The 25,538-nt window shown below is 41.6% G+C and overlaps 1 protein-coding gene across 3 annotated transcripts; it reads left to right on the top strand.

Annotated features, from left to right (window-relative positions):
- The first annotated feature begins 3,322 nt into the window (after positions 1–3,322).
- efemp1 (EGF containing fibulin extracellular matrix protein 1) lies at positions 3,323–24,061 on the top strand. Of its 3 annotated transcripts, none has more exons than XM_042434122.1 (11): positions 3,323–3,557; positions 4,178–4,281; positions 4,458–4,503; positions 4,700–4,978; positions 17,768–17,890; positions 18,162–18,281; positions 19,622–19,741; positions 19,951–20,070; positions 20,948–21,074; positions 21,164–21,356; positions 22,045–24,061. In XM_042434122.1, the coding sequence occupies exons 2-11, from the start codon at positions 4,201–4,203 to the stop codon at positions 22,204–22,206; spliced, it is 1,371 nt and encodes a 456-aa protein (XP_042290056.1). In that variant the 5' UTR covers positions 3,323–3,557; positions 4,178–4,200; the 3' UTR covers positions 22,207–24,061. The 3 variants fall into 3 exon arrangements, with proteins under 3 accessions (XP_042290056.1, XP_042290055.1, XP_042290057.1); XM_042434121.1 differs by having other exon boundaries at positions 3,324–3,567; XM_042434123.1 differs by lacking the exon at positions 3,323–3,557 and adding an exon at positions 3,959–4,087.
- The last annotated feature ends 1,477 nt before the right edge of the window (positions 24,062–25,538 follow it).

Here is a 25,538-nt window from a genome sequence, read left to right as displayed (position 1 = left end):
AAGGTGCTTTATATTCTCACAATCACCTGGAGAGATTCTGCAGTTTGTCTAATGTAACATAAACTATTAAGATATACTGTCTGAGCAACATATTTCTTCCTTTTTATCTGAATGTTTCTGCGAAACGTTAGGAGGAGACCAGTATGTTTACCAAAGGTTAGTTCAAAAACCGTCTGTTCACCTGAAACATCGATCAAAGAGGATTTCACACTTGAGCTTAAGAGAATGATCATTGCACAATAGAAGAAATGTTGCAATGTGACAGTTTTGCTTAATCTCTTTATGCCTGACTGTTAAAGTCAAAACAGCTAGATTGTTTAAAAGAAGAAAATAGGGCAGATCATTGAATTACAGTCCTGAATGAGGGCCAACAGGTGCAGTCCACCTGGAAGAAAACATTTCACATTTTGCAGTCTCTTTGATGTACTCATGCTGCACAAGCTGCGCGCTCACCGCAGACGGGCATAACCATAACCACCCTGTTCCTGCCGGCCCCCCCACGACTCAGCAAAATACACACATACAAAATATTACTCTTTTTCAGATTCTATGTAATGTAATATATCGCACAGATGCATTTTGTTCTCTTTATCATTATCACTACCAATCCTCCTGTCTCTGAGTCCTTTCCACACTCTTACCCCTCCTCCACCTCTGATTTTCCTGTCTCATCCCCTTCTCCTTGTGTTCTGCTGTGTTTTGGTGAAATCTCAGCTGGCAACTGTGAGTCGTTCACTAGCTCCTCTCACAATGGCCTCTGGGATTATGCTAAACACAGCGCCTCGGCTGCTCTCCCCATCGACCGGCATCAGCAACGCCCTTTGGAGCATACAGGAAAGAGATGGAGGGCTCTCAATGAAGATGTCACTGCAATTACACAAGCGCGTTTCACAGACACCCCTCTCTGTCTGCTCTTCCTCCTCTCACATCCCCCTTCCCCACTTTTTAAAAAAAATTTCTTTTCGACAGTCTTTTGAAGTGCAGCCTCATCTCTTGCAGCTCTTTCATAATGCATGCCCATTTTGAATTTGCATGAATTCACTTTCCAGATGCTTCTGCTGCCATCTTGACTTACAATGATGTGTACTGTACAGTACCGGCTATTGTATCAGAACAGGATGAAAAGAATAACAATGGCTTGTTTTTATGAGTTTTTGTACCATTTCTTTCACCATTAGGAGATATTACAGGAACAAAAATGTGTTTTAAACTATTCAGCATTTGTTTCCCCTTCACTGATGTTGGGGTGAAGGAAGAGCTTTCTGATGTGGATGATACTGCATCAGGAACTGATTGGCTGATGCTCAATAGCCAACAGTACCTGATGCATTGCCTTCAGCATCGAAAGAAACATCACAAAGCGCTGATTCTTTTTAATGCTCTGAAAACATTTACTCACTTGGTGTATTTAGGTGTTAGTATGAGTTTAAAATTTGTATCTCTACCCCTAGGACTGTTCAACAGTGATAATAAACAGATTCTCAGCAGTATACTTTACACACTTGCCATGTGGTTGCCCCAGAATGTGTGTGTGCTCTGTGTGTGTGTATGTATGTTAGTCATCATTGTGGGCTGGGGGATTAGGTAATAATGATCACAGAGATGTTGAGAAACTCAAAGCAGTACTTATGTTAAGCTAAGGTCCAATCTATCACTCTGACATTTAAATGTATGTTCGTGCTGTCTGGTGTATTATGTTCCCCTCTTGTTCACTTAAGACCAAACCGGACGCCTCGGTCATATGAGGTCTTATTAGCACGTTTTTCTCACAGGTTAACTTTTCTGCACGAGTACGGTTTTAATATATGTGTATCTGTTTGACCTGGCTGTGGGTTTGTAATGTCAGTATGAGAGGGATCATCTGCTTTGACTTCAGTAATATTTCTGTGGAGAGTTTCTCACACCTAGAGATGCACCCGGGAGGGAGGGGGGTGGGGGTGGGGGGGGGACCCACCCGCCTCGGCCTCGCCTCTGTGATTTGCAAGCACGACTGTCTCATTTGGTTCCAGTGAGGAATAGCACCAAGGGGAATGTTCTCTCTACCTCTCTTTCATCTGCCTTGGATAAAATCTTCTATTAATCTCTATAAACTGTTTCAAAACGGCTTTGATTACTTGAGGGCTTTATCTTAATGTCTCTGCCTTTTTTGTGCATCTGTTGAAAAGCATGCCAAGTAAAATAAACTTTTAGTGAAGAGTGGAAGCCTTTTGCACAGTTATTTTTTTTCTAAGTGTGTACTTGCATCTCCTATAGGTTTTTACAATGCTATATTATTCATTGATTTATTCAGTCATCATGTGAGCAGACATCATTACAGTGCAGGACCAAATGTGTTTAACTGGTAAACTCTTAAAATTAAACACTGGATTTGTATCTTGAAAGAGAAGAATCTGGTTTTGGCTAAGAGAAGTTTGAGTTTGACTTCACGCCGAGAGGATATGGCTACATGCAGAATGTATCTGCAATCCTCTGTCATCCACACCCTGTGAGGAAAGGTCAGGAGGTCAGAATTAAGGAAGCCGGTGCCAAGTGCCTCCTCTGTCCTCTCATATCAGCGAGCTGTTGGCACACACACACGCATATGCACAATCACTTGCTGTCTCGTCACCCATGGGAAATCCAGGAAACCATGCCAATTCCAGCAGATGTTCCTGAAGCGCAGGCATCTTGTAAACACCATGAAATGTATTAGAAGCTAATGTAGTGGTTGTTGACAGAGATCTTCAACACATGATTTGATTTTACCACCTGCTGCACACACATATTGTACATATACATACACATACACAGGCATTGAGGTCCCTTACAGCATGATGGGGTCTACAAGTCTCATCCGCCCAACCTTATGGAGACATATTCTTAAAATAACACAGAGAAATGGTGTAAGAATGTAAAAATGACATGGAATATGGATTTCCTCATAGAAAATACTGAAATGTCCCAAAATATAAGGATAACACCACTAAACTCCCCAAAGGAGTGTTAAAAGAAAACTGGTACATAATTTTTAATAGAAAGCAAGGATGTACTGATTTTTTTAACTGAATAATCTGTAATGAATTGTTGATCAATAAATTCCAGGTTCAAGCTTTAATGCATGCGTGCCAAAAGTAGAAATGCAGTGATATTTGTTAGGCTGAAAAATATGTTTTCATGAATAAACGTATATAATAATAAAAGTATAATCAGTTCAGTTTAGACTATAGATAATTTTTTGATAATATACAGAATTTAAGGTTTTTTTTGTTTTTTTTGTTTTTTTTTTAATCACTACTCGTCAGTCCATAGAGGGAGCCACTGCAGCCTGCTGATCGTTTACTGCACCCCGGTGAGAGAAAAACCCTGAGCTCAACCTGCCCGGTACACCGCCCCCAGCATGTCATACTGTACGAACCGCATGTTCATCACAAGTGCTGCTTGCACTCCGACAAACCATCTAACATCCACTGCACAGTTTGCAGGATAAAAAGGCTTCGCGAGCTCTCGGATTTGCAACAAAACAAAACATAAACCAGGGACGTTTTCTTCAACACGCCAGGAGAGTTGGAGATCCGCAGGTAATTCCAGGTACGTCTCCAAGGCGCCACGGGATGACAAAGCTACTGCACACAGCGCTTTGATCAGATAATGAAAACAATACACTCTTTAAGAGCTGTTCATCTCAACGAGTGAGAACAAAATCTGCAGTGCCACTTGTTTCTGTTTTAGTTTCGCCTGTCTCAAGGAATTTTCCAGTAACAAGTGTCAGTATCCTGAGACAAGGCTGGAATCAAGAGAGCGCACACAATATTTGATCAAGCAGCTTGTTAAAGTTGCACATGTAGCCTATCTAGTGCAAAGGTAGAAATTTAATCAACGTGAGCTCTGCATGGCTGATTAACTCGTTCATTTTCCCGACACTGACTGACACACAAGGGCATGTTTACGCACGATCTTTACGCGTATTACGCACTAATCCTTTTGGAGAAAAACAGCAGAAAAAGACTTCACTCAGTTGAAGTCGCAGATTTAGCTGGAGCGTTGCCAACATAAACATCACGCCAGCAGCGGGAGATGTTGGGACTCGTTAAGCAATGCCATCAATGATGTAATAACTGGTATTAAAACTTGTAGGCTTGTCAAGCAAAAAATGATCTTGCACGCTCTATCCACTTTGTTGCTCTGCGTCTCGTTACAGTGCCACTCCGACGTTTCGTCGACATGCTGGGGATCTGCGTCTTTCTTTGTGCGCTTTTCACACACGTCCTCTCCCAGGAGGCTGAGGAGCCCATCTCCTACACAGTAAGTAGAAGGGTTTTTGTTTTGTTTTTTACCAGTAAAGTGTTTAATGTCAGTACAGGTTTAACAGTCGCTGGTCTGTTTGAGATTCTCTACCTGCACTTGGTGATGGAGAAAACACAGGATTCATGTGTTTACATATGAAATATCTTATGGTGATCGCTATCTGTCCTTCACAGTGCACGGAAGGGTATGAGTATGACCGTGTGAGGGAACAGTGCAGAGGTGAGAAATGCCAAATAGAACTGAAAAAACCCTTTTCATGCTTAATGAGTGTAATCCTGTCTTTATTTTTTCATTTGTTTTCATCTAAGTAAGTTGTACCTTTATCCAGTTAAAATAATTCCAGTACAGAAAATGAAGTGGCATATTTAATGTCTTTGTTTCTATCTTTCTTGTCATGCTGCTCTCTCTGTGTCAGACATCGACGAGTGTACCTTATTAAGTGATGCCTGCAAAGGAGGGATGCAGTGTATTAACCACTTTGGTGGGTACCTCTGCCTCCCCAAGAGTGCCGTCATCTATATCAGTAAGGATGGCGAGCAGGTGCCGCTGCCGGAACCCGTCCCTCCCGTCCCTCCAGTCCCACCAAGCCCACCTCAGCTCCCACGGTTTCCAGGTAGCCCGAGGGTCTCTCAGCATACCCGGACCCTTCGCTGTTCATCCGGATTCACTGCAGATGACCAAAACCTCTGCAGAGGTAAGATAAGCTGCTTATAGGCTGGGTTTGAAAGGGGAAGAAAAGCACACCTCCACCTCTCCTTTCAACTATAAGATGATATTAAGTATCTTGAAAAACTAGCCATTCATTTTTGACTACTTTACACTGACACATGGAAACTGTTCCTCTTATCTCAGCAAGTGGTGTTGACAAGCTCCTCAGGAGAGAAATCGGACTCTGTCAGCAGGAGCAGAGGTGGAACCACAAAATATGTTCTGCCATGCTCGCTCCATGAATATTTTTTTCTTTAATCTTCCAGAATATTCAAAAATTTGACTTTCAGCCAAGGAGGCCTTCATGAGACAGATTACAACAGTTTAAAAATGTCGTACAGATTGGAATCCCACTGCACTGACTGCTGTGTACTGCAGTATACAAACAGAATTCAATCTTGATACTGAAAAGTATTTGGCCTTAAGGGGTTTTTATCTCCTGAATATCAACATTGTGCTTTTGTTGCGCTTGGCCAGATGCAGCGCTGCTGCCTGGAAGGATGTGTCTCTAGCAGAGCCACGTACTGTAGGTATTTGATAATTACTTGCTAATGGCTTCAGAGCCTCAATAATCAGAGCTGCAAAGGTGAACTGTTCATCCATCTGTCTGACAGCCATCAACAGCTAAACCATGCGTAGCAGCCAGATGTGTTGCAAGCTTCTCGGTTTTTTTTCCTCGCCGTGATGTCATGTTTTCTAAACTCTTTGGTCGCTCGCAGCGTGATGTTTTTGGCCTGAGTTCAACTAAACTAAAAATTGTTCTTGTTTTGGGGTTTTTAGGTTGTCTGCTTCAGGGGAAAATCAAGGAGAATTTATAAAATTTGTGGCAAACCTTTACACCTTTAGTGGATATTCCCCGGGCCTTGACTTGCTTTTGATTTTGGTAGCTGCACAAGACTGTGTGGGTGTGTTTGAGCGAGACTCTTTGATCCTCTCAAATGGGGAGTGGTTAAAAGATTCGCTCTCTCTCTCTCTCTCTCTCTCTCTCTCTCTCTCTCTCTCTCTCTCTCACACACACACACACACACACACACACACACACACACACACACACACACACAGTGGTGCCATTCGTTGCTGCTTTGTGCCAGATGTTCATAGCTGAACCTTAGAAAGAATCTCTGATATCTCACTCGTAACCTCTTACAGCCTTTAGTTTGTCATCTGTCTTGGTTTAAATGTGAGAGAGAGTTGTTGGGGGGGGGGGGGGGGGATGAAAAGTTTGCTCTATAAATACAATGTTAGACAAAGTGCATTACCGTACATGTGTTCAGTGGTTAGGAACTCTTCTTGCCAAAAAGGCAGAGGTGTGTGGTGAGTGGTGGTGTGGCGAGGCCTGTGGTCACAGGGCTGCAGTGAAAGTAACAAATTTGATTTTACACCTGGGGCAAAGATATGTGTTAGGTGCTTTATGTGTTTCTCTGAATTGGAACCCAATTAGGTTTTATTGGAGTGTAAAACATGGCAGCATATCAGCTAAAGTAACCACATAAGCGAGCTGGCATAGGTATAATACTTACTCATTCACTGGCATGTGGTTTCAGTGCATGGGCTAAACAAAGATAGGCTGTTACTGTCAGTGTTATTGCTTTGAAATGACTGTAGTTTTAACTGGAAGGCGTCTCGTGCTGTTTTTTTCCTGCTGTATAGTGTTATAATCTTTGTTTACATCAGTCTCCGGTTTCTCTGTCATTACCTTTAACTTGCTACAATGAGCCAATTGTTCTTGGACATAGAATTGTCTCCTCTTCTTCTTCTACTTCTTCATTTTTTTTTTTTCCACAGTAGCTGTTTTGCACAGCTACGTATCTTGCTAGCGAAGGAATTCCCATTAACTTCCAATGGGGAGGGGGAAACCTCAGTGTATCAAATAGCGCTTACAGCAGGCTCCTTCCCTGCTAACTCACCACTCTGTGGAGGAAGCCTAGAGTGCCGAGTCAGGTAGGGCAAAGGGAAGGATGAAAGGCTGACACTGACTAAATAACCACAGAAGTGCCCGAGCACTAACCAAGCCAGGTTGTAACAACGTCATGGCTCGAGTTGTTTTGGTGACTTATTGCGGTGTGTGGCGAGATCAGCTAAATCCTCTGCACAAAATGGAGCCAATTTTCCAAAACACAACCTAAATTGCTAAAAAAAAAAAAAAAAGTTTCTGAAAAGGAAAAAAGCTAATATGAAATACAGTATTCTTTATGCTGATTAAAAGTGAAACAAACCACAAATTATATAATACACTGTACCTATATTTATCCAATTAAATGTAGCTTTAATATTCATTTCCATGTGGTCAGCTATTTGCATATGGGCAAAAAAAGCCCTTTGGCCCTCCATGTGAACCTGAGCTTAAGTGTGTGTTGTTGTAGTGACACATAGGGGAAGCTGGCGCCCTGCTCCAGCGCTGCCACATAGAGAAACTATAAACTTTTACTGTATGTGTGACAGCTTAATGATGCCTCTCATTTCCATGACCTCCCCCCTCCCACCATACACGCACACATACTTACTGTGTTTGCTACCGTGAGATGCTGACAAGTAGCTTGTTGTAGTCCTGTGTATGCATATGAAGTCTTATTTTCAGCAGAGGTGAGATCACTTCCTCCCAGAAATGAAGGTCGTCCATCAAATCAGTTGTGAAAAAGCAGATACAGTATATATGATTCTCACTGTTTTGTGAGTACTCCCCCCATGTTTCAGAAATACTAACATAACTTTACTTTCAGGCATCTTGATGTTGGCCAAAGATACATGATATCATGTTTTACACCATGTGGGTTCTGTTATTCTCCTCCTGTTAGTCTCGAGTTTACATACTTTAGCTGCTGCCTTTTTATTTTTCATCTTTAAATTAGATACTCATGCACTGCAGTATGGGACATGAAAGGACATGCCACTCCTGTTTACCTGTCTGGTTTCCTGAGGTCAGGTAGGCCACATTACCACCTACATGCCTGACTAATTTCAGCTACGTCTGGACGCTTCTTCACCTGCACTGGATGGAAATCTTTCCTAAATATGTTCTATTAAGACTCTTTAAGCCCTGTGTGACAGAGAACGTGTGTACTTTTCCGAACAAGGCCGAGCGCATGCAATAACATTTTTCCACGAACATGCAATGCACTTGGGAGGAATATCTCTGGAATGTCAGTGGTGGTTGTTTTTTCCGTTTGCTCCCATCTTTTGTGATGGTAGGAATTACTCACCACCTTGAAAGATAAGCATCGGATCGATCTGCGAGACGCAGGAATGCAGAGAGCAGAACAAGCAGAGAGAGCCCAGCAGTTGCAAAGCACAACAAGACACTGCCAGCGAGCTTCATGATTTGACCTTTAGAGTTTATACTTTATAGCTCCACTTGTTGTTGTCTCGTCATGACAAATACCTTTTGAAGAAATAAGCCCCAGCCATGGGTCTTTACCGATCCACAGACAATGTAAAAAGATGTGAGGAAACACAGGGAGCAATTGCAGTTTCTCAGGAAATTCCTTCAGATGTTATCCTGTTACTGTTTGTTTCTCTGTAAACATCCATCAAAGATAAGGGAAAGCAGCACAGATATGGAAAATGTTGCTGCACAGAGAGGGAACACTGAGGTGAATACGATACAGGATACACAGGATGTTAAATTAAAACATTCTGCAACAATTTTGTTGTTTGACAGGAGGAAGTGGGATCAAACACACAAAGCCTTTGCTTGATGAAAACTGACCCACTTTGTTACTCAAACAAAAAGACACCTGAGGCACACCTTTGTGCCTGTTGAACCCTCCTATTACCAGCTAAGCTCTTGCCTTCCACCTGTGTTCAGACGGATGATTTGCACTGTCCTGCATCAGTACGCCTTCACTGTGTGATTGTCCCAGTGCCCTGTGATTTTACTGTCCAGCTCGGGGCACCTGCTACTCTGCAGCTTCAGCTGTAACAACTAGCTTTTGGTGAATGAGTGTAGCGCCTTTGAGCATTTTAATTGTAGTTGCTTTTTAGCTATGCTAGCAGCGTGGCGCTATAGTGATGTCTGTCGGTAGGTTGAGACTGAAATATCTCAACAACTATGGGGTTAATGACACATTCAAGTTCATTCAAGTGGATGAATTGTAATTTCTTTGGTGATGTATTTATTTTCCAGTACCATCATCAGGTAAAAAATGTAATTTGCCTAATCTTTGTTTTATAACCAAATACCTGCAACACTAATGACACTAATGAAGAGCTGTTTAAACTGTGCAAATAATCCATTCAGTTATTAAATGTTAATTTATTTCCATCCATTTATTATTCCCTAAAAACCCATTAATAGATACTTTACTCCATCATTATTAATGGGTAAATTAATTGAATTTTATGGGAAAAAATCTAGGGATTCGGTTTCATAGTGCATGCTGACGTTAGCATTTAGCACAAAACACCTCTGTGCCTAAGTACGACCTTAGAGAAGTGCTAGCATGGCTGTAGCCTCTTTAAAGTCTTGTTAAACTCTTGGATGTCAACATCGATAGCAGCCTCAAAAATCCAGTATTGGTCCGGCTCTAAGGTTAGTACCAGTAAATCAACATTACTGAGATGTTTGGCCCAGCCCGTCCTCAATAGAAAAATGACAGTATAGGTCAAAAATTCAGCCAGCAAAAATGAACTATAGTTACATTTGAGTGACACTCGCCATCTAGTGGCTATTGTAATTATGACCCGGAGAAGTGACGCAGTTCAGATGACGTCTATATTAGGTGACAAATTTTTTGGAGGTGGCTGGTTGGGTGCATGGATGTATAAAGAGAACTGGATACAGTGTCAGAGGCGGGGCCCCATTCATTCCTATGAAAGTTGGTCAGTAGCACATGAAGCCAAAAAACTGAGAAGGGTCAGGCTGCAGCCTTGCAGACTCTACAAACCACACCTCCTACAAACCATGACCCCTTTAAACCAGGAAATTGTCATAATTTGTTTGCAGCAGCTGCAGAGTCCAAACCACGCCCACTTGTACACAACACTACGGTGGCTGAGGAAGACAATAGACCATAGCAGATCAAAAATAAATTGAAAATGTTATTAAAGGTAGCAATTTTAGCAACTATTAAGTAAAGAATGAGGATAACCTAGTCTATGCATTTGAGCCACAGCACTATATGACTTTCAGCACAAATAATGTGGTCTAATCAATGAATAAACGCAAACAAAAGGTGGCTTAAGAAGACCAAATAATTTGAAAAAATAAGTATCAATATAGGTTGCAACTATTAAGCAGAAATAATGAGGATAAACTATGAATTGTCTAACTGCTAAAAATATATTCATAAATTAATGTTGATATTTATGAACATCAACATATAGTTTTAATACGTTAATGTGAATAATTGAATAACTTTCACAAACATCACATCTTGGGCTCATTACAGTTTCAAACACATGCATTTACTAAAACTTGAAAACATGATTTTTAGTCTCATTTCTGAATCCCACATTAGCCTGTCTAGTTTGGTATGTTACTGATATGGGTTGAACACCCCAACACAATGATTATAATTGATAATTTTTGACTTTTTATTACACTGCATTAGGGGGTAATGTGCTACATCATTCACATTTATTATTTTATAATATTTCTGATGAGTCAGCAGCACTAGGGGTCCATTACAAAACCTTTACTGGAATCTCCATGCACTCTGTGAATGTGTGTGGAAGTTCAGCTTCCTTCACATTCGTGCTGCTGCTGCTGCAGCTAGATATACTTGAAAAAAAGTTCAACTTCTTCTGCATTGCTTCCGCTTCTGTGGGGCCCATAGAGCAAATGCACTAGTGATTTTTGTCAGTTCTGTCGGCTACTTCCAGTTTAGCCCTCCGGCTAACTCGAATGGGGATAAAACAATTCAGTTGTGCAGCTCTTTTAGACTTTATAAATGTGATCAGACCGAATGGATCAAATTCTGATAGTGAAACAAGTCATTTCGTGGGGTTGTGATGCTCAAAAAAATGTATCTGCTGATTTACAGACGTCTGTTTCACAATGTAAGTCTATGGGAAAAAGTCTTTTTGACATTGTAATTACACGATTTGGCCGCTAGGTCAAATTTGCTTCAAATCCTGGAGCTCTCCCTGTATCCAGTTCTCTTTATACATCTGTGGTTGGGTGGATGGCCAGATAGATAGATGGCAAAAAGTGGACTTAGCTGCAACAGACCACTGTTTGCTTCCCGTTTCCAACCGCAAGTGTCAGGTTTCCAACCGCAAGTCAGGACAGTTTTTTAAAAACCCTAACTATGATTGTCGTAGTGTTTACTGTTGCCATGACAACGAAGGTTGCCTAACTTTAAGGAAGTAGTAACTTTAACCCACACCATGTTTCAAGGGATCCTTTTAACCCAAACCATGATCTTTCCATAACCCTAACCAAGTGTTTTTTGGGCCTAAACCAAACCAGACATTAACCACAGCGTTGTCACACCATAAAACATAATTATTTTTTAACAGTGATTTGTAACAGTTTTGGAAAGCACAAACAGAGGCAGCATATTAGAAAGCACTCCCATGGGTCATTCTGGAGTGCATGGTACATGTGGTCGTTTAATGATGAGGATGTGTCGCAGAAACTTGTTGATGTTGTAACTCCTCAGCTGCTAATAAAGTTCTTAAAAGACTATTTAATGCTCCTTTAATTGCTGGATGTATTTTGACATTGGTAATGTCTCTATGGAAATATTCTTTTAACCTTTTGATCTTAAAAACAGCCAAAAGAATTCAAAGAACTTCAACAACTTACTGAAGCAACCACAGTGATAACATCCCAAAACAAAATATACACATTACACGAGGAATCTTCAAATAAATGTCATTGCAGAGAATCATTTCCAGTGGACATACCACTGTGACAGTATTTCATCAGCTTTTTATGACTGCCAGAGTACCTTTCTGTCTCCATGAATATAATCCAACCATCCTGCAGGCAGCCGCTCTTTTGGCTTGTGCGTGTGCTTTGCTGCTGACTCCTCCCTGCCATCACATCAACGATGGCAGAGAGGAGCAAAGGGGGGAAGCAGCTTTGCCGTGCCTCCTCGGTGTTAATGTTGTTGTTATTATTCTCCCTGAGGTCGGTGCCTGTTCAGCGGCCAGCTGCTTCCTCCTCTGATGTGCTTACATGTGTTGATCTTTCCGTTTACCTCATGATGGAAAGGGACACAGGGCTGCTATAAATCACTGTGACGCTCACATGCGATCACAGAGTTTCTTCTCTTCTTGATTTTATGTTATCGCAGTGATATTTTGACCATATTTCGGCATCCACATTTACAGGTTTCATTCCTTCCATGCCACAAATGTGCTTCAAAGGCCGTAAATGGCTACAGTCAGGCGGGTAAAGTGATTGATCTCCATGTTGAATAGCAGGAGAGTTCCAGAGCATTTTCAGAGTAACAGGAAAGGTTATTATCAGTCGAAGCAAAATGGGAATGTAGCTGGCACACTGGACGGATTTTCAAGAACGTCAAGACTCTGCCCGACCTTTAGATGAGTGCGGAACAAACTCACAAATCAGTTAGTAAGTGTCAGCATGACTGAAAATCCTGTTTCTCCTGAACAATGAGCGATGAGAGGGGAATCTTGGGAGGGGTGCGAATAGCCAGAGCATGGAAATATTTCATGCCCTAATACGGATGGAAATACACCGAATGTAAGGCTCGAGTGTCTTGAATTCTTTGATTTCTTATCAGCTTTGTGTTTGGGCTTGCTTTGAAAGGGAAACACTACCACTCCCATTAGTCCTGAGGTCGTGTACAAGACAGTGAAGGCTGCATTTCACACCGCATTGCAGAGAGAATTACGCACAAAAAAGGAACAACGTGCAGCATTTGCCAGGAGCGGTGATATTAAGGTGTTTGAGGTTGAGCAAAACCAAACGCTCAGGGGCTGGTGTATGACATGCTGATAAATTTGACGTTGTGAAATTTTATGGGCTATTAACATCGCACATCTTGCCCCCTGCTTTCCCAAAGATTGAATTATCCAATAATCAGAGGGAAACAGAGATGCTGTCCAACAGCAGGATGGCTCCAACTGTTCTTTGGAACAACTCCGGCTTTCCACTGCAGTGGTTCAGTGAAAACAAGACTAAATGCTCTCAAGTGATAATTACAACAAGCCCTATCATGTCAGAATAAATCTGGAGCAAATAACACATTGTTCTGAATTCAGGCCAAACAATTTTCAGTCCCCGTTTTGGACACACATGCCTTTTTTTTTTTTTTTTGCACACATATGCACGGACTTAACCCACATATGCGCACACAGCAAAGAAGCACCTCTTTACAGTGTTTGACCCGTAAAGTCTAGCAAAAGGCCATTTAATGCTCGAGCACCTCAAACGGGACCTCAGACACACACCCACCCTCTCGTCCGCACACACACACTCACATTCTTTGAGCTGCCGCCATCCCCGTTACTCCCCCAATTCCCACAAGGCATTTAGAATTAATCTCCCTGAAAAGCAAGGAGTTTTTAACTCTGACATCACATATGCACACACGGCCGTAAATCTAACTTCAAATCTTAAAAAGCGCTTTTTTGTTTAAAAAAAAAAAAAAAAAAAAAAAGGCCTCCACCCTTTCTCCTCATTCTTTCCTTCCACATCTTCCACTCTTCTTCTGGACAGCCTTATCTTAGAAACTAACAGGCTGTGTTAAATAAATGTTGATAAAAAAAAATCTGACCTCAGAGAATAGTCACTTCTCCCCACACGCAACACATCATCACGTTTGATGGCTTGTTGCAGTAAAAATCTGTTTTTCTGTGTAAACTATATGGACTGTACTGGATGTGGTAAGCTGTGGAGGCTTTATGGGACTGAAGAGCCAGCCAGTGTGGGATGCCCTCCCTCCCCACCCACACTTACACACACGCACACACAAACATCTGTGAAACTTTGTATTGGCAGCTTCTTAAAGGTTTAGTGACAAAGTAGCAGTTACCGCAAGATATTCCCGTGAGTGAACCTTTGGATTGCTTTCAGCACATATGCTTTTATTTAGAGATCTCTAAGCTTTCTTGAAGGGAGTGAGGATGACTCTGACTTTTCCGTACATAGAACTTCTTAAGAAGCATCACCGAATTATTCACATTTAAGCAATTTACAGTCAGCCATGTGCCGCACGTTCTTTCTGTAACAGCTCATGGTTTCTACACCTCATGTTGGACAGTGTTGCAACATGATCTAGTCGCAGACAACTGCCCTGCACCAGCGACACCTGGTTTAGTGATTCATGTAGCCATCTACGTAGCCAAAACCACTCTGCCCAACAGTGGCATGAATGTCATTGTTGTCTGACATTTTCCAGCTGAATGACACTTCAAAATCACCCCAAATGCACCTGATGTAATTCTGGTTGGCAACAATGACCCCAAACTAGAACAAATGCAGCTATATTTCAGTAGTTGATTCATGGCCCAAGTCTTGAGGCCGTATGTGGACCAGCTCTGGCTCAGATTTTGTCCTGAATTCAGTCTGATTAAAGTCAAGTGTGCCAACTGCAATCAGCTGAACTATGCACCCTAATTACTTATCGCAATGCTTAAACCAATCGCAACAGTAGAACAATTCAATCAAATACAACCTTTCCTATGATGAAACCATTTTGCTGATCGCTGGCTAATTCCCTGACTTGTCTTGTAGAACAACCAGGAAGTCGACATTTTCACAATTGTGGCTTTGAGAGAGATGTCTCAACAACTATTCAATGGATTGAAATTGAACTACAACGATTAGTTGAATTATCGATCGACAGAAAATTGTTTTTAGTAATTTGCCAAATGCCAAAAATGGCAACGTTTGCTGGTTTCAGCTCCTCAAATGTGACAATTTGATATTTGATATGATATTCATGGTCCCCCCAGAATGAATTATAATAATTTTGATGATCCCCTTACTTTTTATCTAGCACCACCATCAGGTCACAATCTGTGGTAAATTGTAAACACGATACCTGCGAGACTTCAGCATGCTAGCATGTCATTGTTAACATGTTAGTATGCTGATGTCAGCATTTAGATCAAGGTATAGCCTCACAGAACCGCTAGCTGTAGACTCTAAAGTCTATTTTAGTCTGTCTAACACACTTTTGTTTGCGTCTTGGCACTCTGACAACATCAACAATGAACTTTTTTATCAGTAATCAGGAGTCTCGGACTTGTGTTGTCTGAATGTACTGCCAGAAGGCAGGGCATTTCCAGTCTCAATGAATCACTAAATACCTCCAGTAAGTAGGCATGCTTATGATTCACATTAAACTTGATCTCAGCTTCCGACTCTTGGTGTGTTCTGTTGAACAATTTGTTGACATTCATTCAAATATTTTGTTGCTCTTGTATAAACAACAGGACTGCAACCCCAGGGTTCAGCTAACTAACCGTCAAGGCTAGCTAATACTTTGGCAACTGTTTAGTTGTCTTTTGCATCAGCCTGCAAATTTCTGCATGTTCAGATTACAGCATAGATAAGTGTTGTTTTTGTTGAAGCTGTTTAACCATATGTTTATAATGAATGTCAGTGACCTGCAAGGTAACACAGACCTGAATTTACTGTATCATCAACTGAAGGGATGAAGTTAGACCATATTGACGTTGTTACCCGGACAGGACAGATACAACCGGATAAACCCACTTAAATCTTTATAAATCATGCAAAAACAAATAGTTGTGGTTGTAGCTGTACTCGCATATCTGTGGCCGTACATACCACAATGGGAAATCTATCATCCATATCCAGAATAGGTAGATCTCCTGACCTGAGAGGCTGAATCTGAAAGTTGCAGACCCTGATGCTCCAGGGCTTCTTGTCACAAAGGTTCTGGTCTTCTTTCTAGTTAGTCGGTATCCCCCTGGTGGTGCTGGTTGCACTTTCCCAGATGCCTTTCAAGCCACATCAGAGCATAGATTTTCCAGAACAACACTGCTTTTATCTTTGTCCTTTTCAAAGCGAGTCAATGGGCAACAAGCCCCATCTGTGCATTCTCCCTCTGTATGCTGTTTGCACCTGATGTCTCTCAGGTGCACCTCTAGATAAGCCCTGCTTTTGTCCCTAATGTACTGACTTCATCTTATCACTGTGCCCCCATAGAGCTGAGCACATTTTAGCCCTCTTCCCTCTCCTCCTTTTAAGGTTTGAAGACACCTTACCTTCTGTCCACCTTTTGTTTCACGGGCTCTTCCGCAGCAAGTGGAGCCCATTTCTCACCGGCACCAGTCCCACTGGAGAGTGGAGGTTGTGGGACTGGCATTTGAGGCCCTCAAAGGGCATGATCTTTCCCAGCTGAGACCACATCACATGATGAATATCAGTTCAAGATATCTGTGCTGCAGCAAGTTGGGCTTTCCTGCACATATAATTCAGGTCCGTTTTACAGGCTGGATCTTTTGTAAGTCTAATATAAGTCATATCTATCAAAGCAGCACAGCCTGCTTAGGAGAGAAGAGCACAACTTTAGGTTTTCCACTCACCTCAGATTCAGGTGTCTCTTTTCTTTTGACTGCTATTAGGTTACGCACGTGTCAAATCACAATGCAGTAATAGTACCTCCCCCCCCTTTCCTGTGTATGCGTGTGGTATTGAGGATAACTGTCTGACATACTGTTAAACTGATGCCCACTGGCTGTCTGCATATGACGGGTTGTGTCAGACCACCCAAGAGGAATGCTGGTGTGCCTGTAGAGATGAGTATATGGGCGTATTTGTAGTGTGTGTGTGTGTGTGTGTGTGTTTGTGTGAGAAAGATTGAGAAAGACAGAAGTTCCCAAAAATGGGATGAGCGGCTTACATCATATGTTATTGTGAGAAAACCTTTTTTAAGAAACTCTGGCTTCAAAGAAACCAAAATTGAAAATGTGATTTTAAGATCAACAAAAGGGAGAATCTTTCCCTTACTGAGTTATTTATTTTAGCCAAAGCTGGAAAATTAACATTTCTGTTGAAAAAGTAACTTTTTTCACTCTAATATTCTGTAATATGGCTTCAATGAAAATAATAATTAGAAAGAAAAAAGGCACTTTTTGGTGGTTTAACCTGGTCAAAACCTGACACTTACACTGCTGATTGTGCGTATGTTTCCAGTTATTTTTGACATTCAAAACATCATATTCATCATAAGTGAGTCAAACTAAAGTATATACTGTTTACATTGCAGTAAAGCAGTGAGAGTGGATCTTTTTCACAGAAGCTTTGTGTCACTAAGCTTCTTATACGCATAAAAACACTCCTTATCATGTTATAACTCATTAATGATGGAGTGCGAGATAGAAGGTGAATGTGTTTGGATCTGTGTGCTTCTGGGCTAATGGATGTCTGTTGAGAGAGGGAGGCGTTACGGTAGAAAGCACAACTTATCAGTAGAGCTACTCGGTTGAGTCTCTCTCCCTCTTTTGTGCACACACACACACACACACACACACACACACACACACACACTTACTCCTTTCAAAAAGCTGTCCTGTTAGTAGAAGATATGATCTATGTTTTCCCCTTCACCCTGAGCTGCTGGGTAAAAGCCCTCTTTATTTAATCGCCTGCTCTCTGTGTGAACACGTGTGTTTATGCCCATATGTGTGTGATGTGATGGTGTCAGTGATCACGGATTTTACTGTCTGTGGAAAACAGTTCACACATCACAGATCGCAGGGTACACATAGTCCAGACATGTTGCTTTGCTATGTCTGCCATATGTTTCTACATACGGTACAGCAGGCATTAACTGCTTGTAGCTTCTACTCAGTGTGTCTGTGTGTGTCTTTGTGTGTGTCATTGCAGACATAGACGAATGTGCGACAGGTAGACACACTTGTGGCTCTGATCAGACTTGCTACAACACCAGAGGCTCCTATACCTGCCAGTGTCCTCCAGGCTACCAAAGGAACGGAGACCACTGTGTAGGTGAGTCTTGTCATTCACAGACACACCAAACACACCTCTCACTTTATCACATGACTAAAATTGACCTCTTGAAAATGTTTCTGTGGATTTTAAGGATTAGCTATCTATCTTTCTGTCAAACTCATATCCTGTTAATGTCAGTAAGTTTAGATTTCAAATTTACTTCATTTCACCAGTTTCGTTAATGCACTCAGGATCACGGGAATGAACATCATCCAGCCGTTGTGTGGTGCCTGCGTACATGATTGTGTGTGTTTGTGTTGTACTGCAGACAGAGATGAGTGTGCCCTGACACACTACTGCATGCACAAATGTGTGAACACCCCGGGCTCGTACTACTGTGAGTGCAACGCAGGTCACAAGTTGGCCAGCAACAACCACAGCTGTGTTGGTAAGTCATGTGCACATGTGTGAGAGTGTGTTTATGCGTACGACATCAAATTATAAAGATATTTTTCAAAAGTGGCCTGTCAGATAACTTGTGTTGGTGGATTTCCAGTTAAACTGTTGCCAGACTGAATATCAGTAGATTTGTGCACCTGTTGTTCTTCTGCAGACTGAAAGGACAAGAATTTATAATAGAGTAAAGGCATACATGATAAAACATGATAAAAGTAAACATCTGAGCATTAATAAGGGCAATTAATAAAAGTACAGCTAAATAAAGTTATAATCACATAGATGTAAAGAGATGTTGCGTAATACACAACAGCAGATGGCTGTTAACAGTCTCCCTGTTTCTCTCAGTCCTCAGTTTTCTCAGGATGCAGATATTTTAAGGTCAGGTTTGACTTTGGTGCACAAGCTGCTGCTTGGAAAGCCTAGAAGCTCAAAGCAATCATGAGACTGGCTGTGCAACCTGAATCTACACAGCAAATCTCCCACTGAAGTCAAAGACAGTTATTGAAAATGTTGTGCGTTGACAGAGAGCTGTTTATTTCTCAAACATATTTAGAAGATCCATCAAAGCCCCATGACTTTGCTCCCAGCTGTGTTGAAACATGTGCACATGTGTTGTGTTGAATGTGTGCATATGTGCTTGTCTTTCTGCTGTCTTTTGGCCTGTAGTGGGGAAACCAACAGAGAATTTTTGCCAAATTTAAATAAGCAAATTAAATAGTTTGTTACTGTTTTGTTATTTCTTTCTGGAGGATATCTCCAGGTTGATTACAACTTCGGTCTTTGATCTCATCTTTGGATTTTCATAGTTTTGTGGTTTGGACACACACATTTCTGAGATCTGAGAACATGGCGACATTGGTGCAATGAAGTCAAATGGGGCAAGAAACAAATGGTCAGATGAACAGGTTGTAAGCAAGCCAACAATGTAGCCCAATTATCTAAACCACTATGTGTGGAGATAAAAACAAATGTCAACCACCTGAAATGTTGGTAATAATCTCTATGGCAAGTATGGCAGGTCAAACTTTAAACAGGAAGTTGGTCTGTAAACTGTGATGGGTGTTTACAGCTGACCATTCAGTTAATAATACCCAAAGAGTTTTGCTAACCTAAAACCTGTATGAACGTCTGACTGCTTGTGTTTCTTGCCCAGTTGGGGTTTTTTTTAGCAATTACACTGCATTCCTAGATTTCACCGTTTAACTTGGCAAGTGCAATGTTAATATTTTCAATAGAAATGAGGGCCAAAGCTATGAAAGTAAGTTTCAAGTTGCAATTAACCAGAATTATCCTTTAACCATATATGTTAAACGCCTGCGTTTGTTCCAGATGTGAACGAATGTGATGTGCAGACTCCCTGTCAGCACCATTGCTACAACCTGATTGGCTCATTCCTCTGCCAGTGTGAGCAGGGCTACGAGCTGGCGCAAGACATGGTTTCATGCCAAGGTGAACATACAGGCACACACACACACACACACACAAACACACACACACACACACATACTGTACATACTATATACAGATATACAGTAGCAGATACATGCATGTTTGTGCACACTGTCATACAGACATATCCAAAACATTTTTTTATCTTTCTTTTCATTGTCTGTGTGTGTGTGTGTGTGTGTGTGTGTGTGTGCATATTTCCTGGACAGATATTGATGAATGCAGCTTCTCCAGCTACATGTGTCAGTACCAGTGTATTAACAGCCCAGGAAGTTACTCCTGCGAGTGTCCAGAAGGATATCAGCTCCAGGGGAATAGGTTGTGTCAAGGTACTGCACTCCTCCACCTCCTTCCTCTTCCCTCTTCCGTCCATCAATCTTTTTTTATCCCTTCTTAGTTTATTTATTTATCTATTTTATCCTCCTTTCTCTTTTCACACACAACAAGTTCCCAAGTGAGTCCTCTTCTCTCCCTCCCTTCCTCCTTTTCCTGAACTCTTTGAAGATAACCTTTGAGAGGAACTTGATCATTCCCGCTATCATCCACTATTCTACCTCTCATGCTGGAATGAAAGCTGCTCTCAACCAGCACTGTCATGGAAAGAATGCAGAGGTTAGGCAACACAAACACAGCAACGTTGTGTTGCCCTGCTAAGCCACCTCTGTGAATTTATATGCATGATGTTGGTTTCTTGAAGTGGATTTATTTGAAGCTCCGGCACTCCCTCAAAGAGTGAGCTGTTATTTTTTCCTCTCCCCCTCGGTCAGGTGCAGGCTTTATAGGGGGAGCCATGAATCCGGCTTGTTGTGTCAGAGGGACCTTTTGGTGATGAATCCAGGTTGCTGTGCCAGAAATAGCCCTGTGGTTTGGGGCACTTTTGATGGAGCTATTTTCATTGGTGCTGCAGGGAAAGAACTGCTGTTACGCCTGTGTGGTGTTGAATCGGGGGCTTCCCTCGACTACAGCCCTGCAGGCTTCCCTCTTGTGTTTCCTTGCGTCTCCACAGCTGCTGGAAATGCATCTACAACCCTAAAGCACCATTCCTGAAACTGTACTGAACTTAGCCTGTGTTTTCACAGCTCTGATTCATTAAGCATGTAGAGTTTGTGTGTGTTTTGGAAGTGGGGGATATCAGCATTGTTATCCAGCTATTTTTGGCTATTCAACACTTTTTTTTTCTTTCTCTGTCGCTCTGCCAATCACCAGACATAAACGAGTGTGAGACAGGGACACATAACTGCGCAGAGGAGGACATGTGCTGGAACTATTATGGAGGCTTCCGCTGCTATCCCAGAGACCCCTGCGAGGCGCCTTATACCAAAACCTCTGAAAAGTGAGTAAACATCATCCACTTATTTTGTTGCGTTATTATCATTGCAGCCAGTCCTGCCAGAGATTGTCGTCATTTTTGTGTGTTTGCAGTCGCTGTATCTGTCGATCTCAGACTGAGTGCCAGGGTCTCCCACCGTCAATTGTCTACAAGTACATGAGCATCCAGGCGGACCGGTCTGTGCCAGCGGACATCTTCCAGATCCAAGCCACCAACATCTACGCCAACACACACAACACCTTCAGGATCAAAGCTGGGAATGAGGGAGGGGAATTTTTCCTTCGGGTAAGTTGATGGGAATTATTTCTTTGTATTGCACGAAAAGCTGGGGGAGGGTGTAATGGGCGGTAATGTGCTGAGAATAAATGCTAAACTGTTACAGTGGTGTGATGCTATTAAAATCGACAGTTCAGAGCTAAATCTATCCTTTATTATCATCCCTCTGATGCCACTTCGTACTATTACCCAACCTGATGTTATATTAACATATGGCATCTGTATCTGTAGTTATCTGAAGTCTTATCTGTAGTTACAGTTATGCTGTTCTCCCCAATTTCCAAGATATTATTTGCCACTCTCAACGACATGCAACTCTGTGAAGCTGTGCTTAGACACAGGGGTGCTTTGAGCTAAATGCTAATGTCAGCAATTTATCTTGAAAGGCACATAAATGGATGTACCCAATTTTACAGCAATCCATCCAATATTTTTTGAGATATTTTACTCAATACTGCAAATGTCAACATCATGGTCATAGGATTACCAAAGTCATTAGTATTCATCATTTGGGGCCAGTGAATGGGGACCAAAGTGGTGGACCAACATTGCCATCTATAGAGGCATTCTGCTAGCATGGCTAAAAAATGCTAGCAGCATCTATTCCAATGTACTACATCCTACCAATGTTACATTGTATGTGATTTAATTTCTGTATTTACATGCTTACATACTGACTGATCATATTTTCTTGCAGCGTTCCAGCAATGTGAGTGCCATGCTGGTGCTAACCAAACCTCTGTCAGGCCCGAGGGAGTATGTGGTGGACCTGGAGATGATCACTCACCATCTGACCATGAACTACCGCTCCAGCTCACTGTTGCGACTCACCATCATAGTCGGGCCCTATGCTTTCTGAGCGCCGCAGCTCCCCGCAGCCTAACATAAGTCTGGTTCAGCAAACATAACAGTGTAACACAGCAGATGCCTGTATCAGCATAACATACTGTACATTTTCATACATTACATGCATACAACATATAACAGAGGCTGTCCCAGATCAGCAGCACAGCAATTACAATAGGCTTGCTCATGAAAGTCCAGCTGGTGTTGTAATGTGACCACTGGGCATCTTTTTCTGTCAAGGTGCAGGGAAGCATTGTGATGAAGAGTTTTAGTGTTCAAGCACTTAACATCTATAAAGTTGAAACATTTTTGACCTGAAAAGTGCCTGAAGTGAACACAAGAAAGGTGCTTGATGCAGCATTTTCACTTGTAGTGCTTTTTTTTGCTGCTTTCATACTAAAAACAATTGGGAACAGAGCAGTGGCACTCAGGAAAAGAGGCCTAGTGGACACACATCCTAACTGTGATGAATTTTTGATGCAGCTGTACCTACATTCATCACTTTGTTCAGACCACAACTTCTTACAGTAAACCTGTGTGTGCATCAATGAAGCACTCTGTTTTAAGAAAGAGAGGGAAATCATATTTTCTATATAAATGTAAATGACAACTATCCAGTATGAGCAGCTTTTGAGGCAAAAAAAATCATTTACAGACCTTTTTAAATCACAGCTTCTGTTGAAAAATGTTGTAGGGGTTAGTGCTGCTGCACCATGCTATTCATGCAAGTTTGTGTATAGTTTTACTCATGAGTAATAATTTCCAAAGAAGTCCAGAACAGTTCAGAAGTGTAAAGGGAGGGAATTTGCCAGTGAGTTGAGTGAGTACTAAACTTTGTACGACAACAGGCTTGATGCTCGTAGACTTTGCTCTCAGGAGTTAAGTCATGTACATAACTAGGTAACAAATCTGTGTGTGTGGATGTGTGTGTGTGTGTGTGTGTGTGTGGTGTGTGTGTGTGTGTGTGTGTGTGTGTGTGTGTGTGTATGTATGTGCGCGTGTGTGCGTGCGTGACTGCCTTTTTTATGCATGCAAGCAAGTGGAAGTGTGAAACACAGAGGGAGAGAGAGAGAGAGAGGGAAAGAGTGAGAAAGAGCTTGTTCGCTGCCCCGGGTTTCTGTGGATGTGGTTGAGCTGTTTATGCGTTTCTGTGATGCAGTCTTAGCAGCCCTCGGTCAGAGAGGCAATAACAGTGAGCCTCGAACTCAAGAACACGCACAGGAAATGTCGGCTTTCATAACACACCTTGGCATGATGCACTTCTGTGCTCGCTTAAAGCCGACTGACCGCTCACTGGTGCCACAGTAATTCTCCAGAGCAACAGCTGGGCTTTCTAATGTCGGTCCCAGGCAACAAGTCACACTGGCACCAGGCTGGCTTGCGTGATAGAGATAATTACAGCGCTTTGCCTTGTAGCTGGTGCATGTGCGACACAGGGGATTATTAAAGTATTAATACAATGCCACCACACTTTTGGCAGAAATCTTTCACTACCTGCTTTGCCTTTCATGACTCCATGTGTCTGTTCTGGCTTATTGCTGAAACACTGTACACTGTGGACACGCAGCACTGAAAACCACATTAACCAGTGCAGTATGTTGTTGGACTCATCACCACTCTGTGTGCAGAAAAGCGTAGAAAGTTATCCATCTTTCATGTGGTTTCAGCCATAGTGCCTTAGAGGTATAAACACAAAAAATATAACACTAATCTAATCATTCGTGCTGTCAAGACTTCCTTCAATGAAATGCCTTAATGTTTTTTTTTCCTCTTCTATTTAAAATATATTTTTTCATATGTATCTTATATTGATTGTACTCTGAAGAGCAAAAGTTATATTGTTGAATAAAATATGATGGATAAATGGGGCCAGGTCCTGCTGTTTTTTTTAAATCCAACATTTTCAAAACAAAGCAGGGAATCAGTTTTTGAAAATGTGAATCATGAGAAATGCAGCTCTGCACGGTGCACGTGCCAAAGCGAACACGATCTGACTTCACTTCACATGCCGTATAATGGAAAGTGCAGTGGTTGTGAGAAATGCTCCACTGCTCTTCCCATACTTTTGGGAAAACGTGAGGATGATTTCATCTGAATATAACAATGATAAATGCAGTGAACATGATGCACCAGCCACCATATCTATCTTATTTAAATAGAACCAGGGGGGATATATTAATACAGTATGTTGGGTCAATGTGTGCTGAGGGACAAACGTGAAGCCTGCACACACACACACACACACACAACATATTTAGAATCTGAAATTGGTTGGGAGTGGTTTTATGGTAAGTTGTTACTCAATCATTCTGCTGTCTAGAGCTTTAGTCAGAGCAGCGTTGGGACTTGTAAGATGATACATGATGTGTCATTGTTCCCCTAACCCCATCTTCAGCTCCTCGCTCATAGGAACTCTCTGTTTTTGCTGTCCGTGCATGATTCAATCCCAAGGAGAAAACATTGCTCACCCACTTTTTCTATGACACAATCATGCACTGAACCTCTTAAGAAGAGCAACATTTTCAGCTTCTTGATTAATATTCCACTCAGTGTAAAGGTGAAGATAATTAACTTAATCTCCCTGCATATAGCTAGACATTTCATTGCTCACTATTAGATTTATTAAATAGATCAAAGCCCAAGTCACTGGCCAAAGATCACAGAAAAGAAAACTAATTAGTCATGTAAGTTCGGAAGGCTGAATGTTTGTTGTGATGCAATAACAGTCTTTTTCTAACTGCTTTTTGTACTCTTGAACTTGTTTTGGATCAGATGTTTGTGAGCTGTTCATATTAAACAGTCATGTATTCCAGTTTATACTGTTAAATCTGCCAAAAAGCAACTAGATATTTCAGAATCAAGGAATGTATTGTAACATCAGTAAAGATGATTGATGGTTGGTGGAGTTTAGCTGATCCTTAAACGCTGTTCATCCTCAAGGAATCTACAGTGTAATGATTCTTTCTACCATACAAAACATGAAGGTCAGGTTCTGTATTACAGTAAAGGAAAAAATACAGTACAGAACACCAAAATACAGTTCACCTGCTTACCTAAGTTACAGTCTGGGCTAGATTCATCCACTCGGGGCAAAAAAAAGAGCTTTGGGCCCCCACTTACCCTGAGTTAATGATCAGCTAACTTTGCTAATTTACACAGTTTTATTCACTAAGATGCGCCATGTAAGCACAATATACACTAAAAGGTGCCCTGTGAAGTTTTATTGTAAACAGTCATATTAACATTCATTGTTACTCACCAAATCGCATTGTGTCTCCTTGATGCCTAACAAATGTTTTAAATGCATTTCCCTCCTCATAAAACATCTACGCTAGTTCTTAAATC

Source organism: Thunnus maccoyii, chromosome 14 (assembly GCF_910596095.1).
Source record: "Thunnus maccoyii chromosome 14, fThuMac1.1, whole genome shotgun sequence".
Classification (NCBI taxonomy): domain Eukaryota; kingdom Metazoa; phylum Chordata; class Actinopteri; order Scombriformes; family Scombridae; genus Thunnus; species Thunnus maccoyii.
Note: the sequence above shows the minus strand (reverse complement) of the source record. Positions and strands in the feature narration are given on the sequence as shown.

Excerpts from the sequence above, each read along its gene's own strand:
- efemp1 (XM_042434122.1), top strand. The coding sequence starts at position 4,201 with ATGCTGGGGATCTGCGTCTTTCTTTGTGCGCTTTTCACACACGTCCTC. Across the intron at positions 19,742-19,950 it reads AGACATGGTTTCATGCCAAG|ATATTGATGAATGCAGCTTC; the intron begins GTGAACATACAG and ends TTTCCTGGACAG. Across the intron at positions 21,357-22,044 it reads GAGGGGAATTTTTCCTTCGG|CGTTCCAGCAATGTGAGTGC; the intron begins GTAAGTTGATGG and ends ATTTTCTTGCAG.